The sequence below is a fragment of the Alligator sinensis genome, unplaced genomic scaffold (genome assembly GCF_000455745.1).
Source record: "Alligator sinensis unplaced genomic scaffold, ASM45574v1 scaffold890_1, whole genome shotgun sequence".
Classification (NCBI taxonomy): Eukaryota; Metazoa; Chordata; order Crocodylia; family Alligatoridae; genus Alligator; species Alligator sinensis.
In genome coordinates this window covers 453,132-453,580 of record NW_005842948.1, presented here as the reverse complement: position 1 = coordinate 453,580, position 449 = coordinate 453,132, and the positions used below count along the sequence as shown (strand labels likewise).

Below are 449 nucleotides of genomic sequence, written 5' to 3'. Positions count from 1 at the left end.
CCCCCCCAAAGAGCACATGCCAGAAGGCAAGATCGGCCTGCCTATGGTGGAAGGGGAGCTTCCCCAGGCCAAACTGACAGCCGAGGGGGCTGTCATGTCGCTGGAGACCCCCGAGGTCCAGGTGAAAGCCAAAGTGCCTTACACCGAAGCCGACGTCTCCAGTTGGAAAGTGCAAATGCCATCCCTGAAAATGCCCCAAATGCCAAAAGCTGACATCAAAGGCCCGAAGATGGACGTAAGGCTGCCATCGGTGGATGTCAGTCTGCCAAAAGTCGATGTAGAGGTTGGAGGGCTGGAAGTTGCTGCTGGGAAGATGGAGGTCGAAGGTGAAATCAAAACAGGCGAGAAAGAGGCCAAAGGCAAAGACAGCAAGTTCAAAATGCCCAAATTCAGCATGCCTTCCTTTGGCTCCTCCAGCTCCAAAGAGGCCCGGGTGGGAGCAGCCGATG

At 55.9% G+C, this 449-nt stretch overlaps 1 protein-coding gene across 1 annotated transcript in view; it reads left to right on the top strand.

The window, feature by feature from the left end:
• LOC102374025 (protein AHNAK2) overlaps positions 1-449 on the top strand; it is a 71,197-nt gene that overhangs the window by 59,652 nt on the left and 11,096 nt on the right. The window contains 1 exon segment of the mRNA XM_025192610.1: positions 196-442. Within this exon segment, the coding sequence (XP_025048395.1) occupies positions 196-442 (247 nt within the window).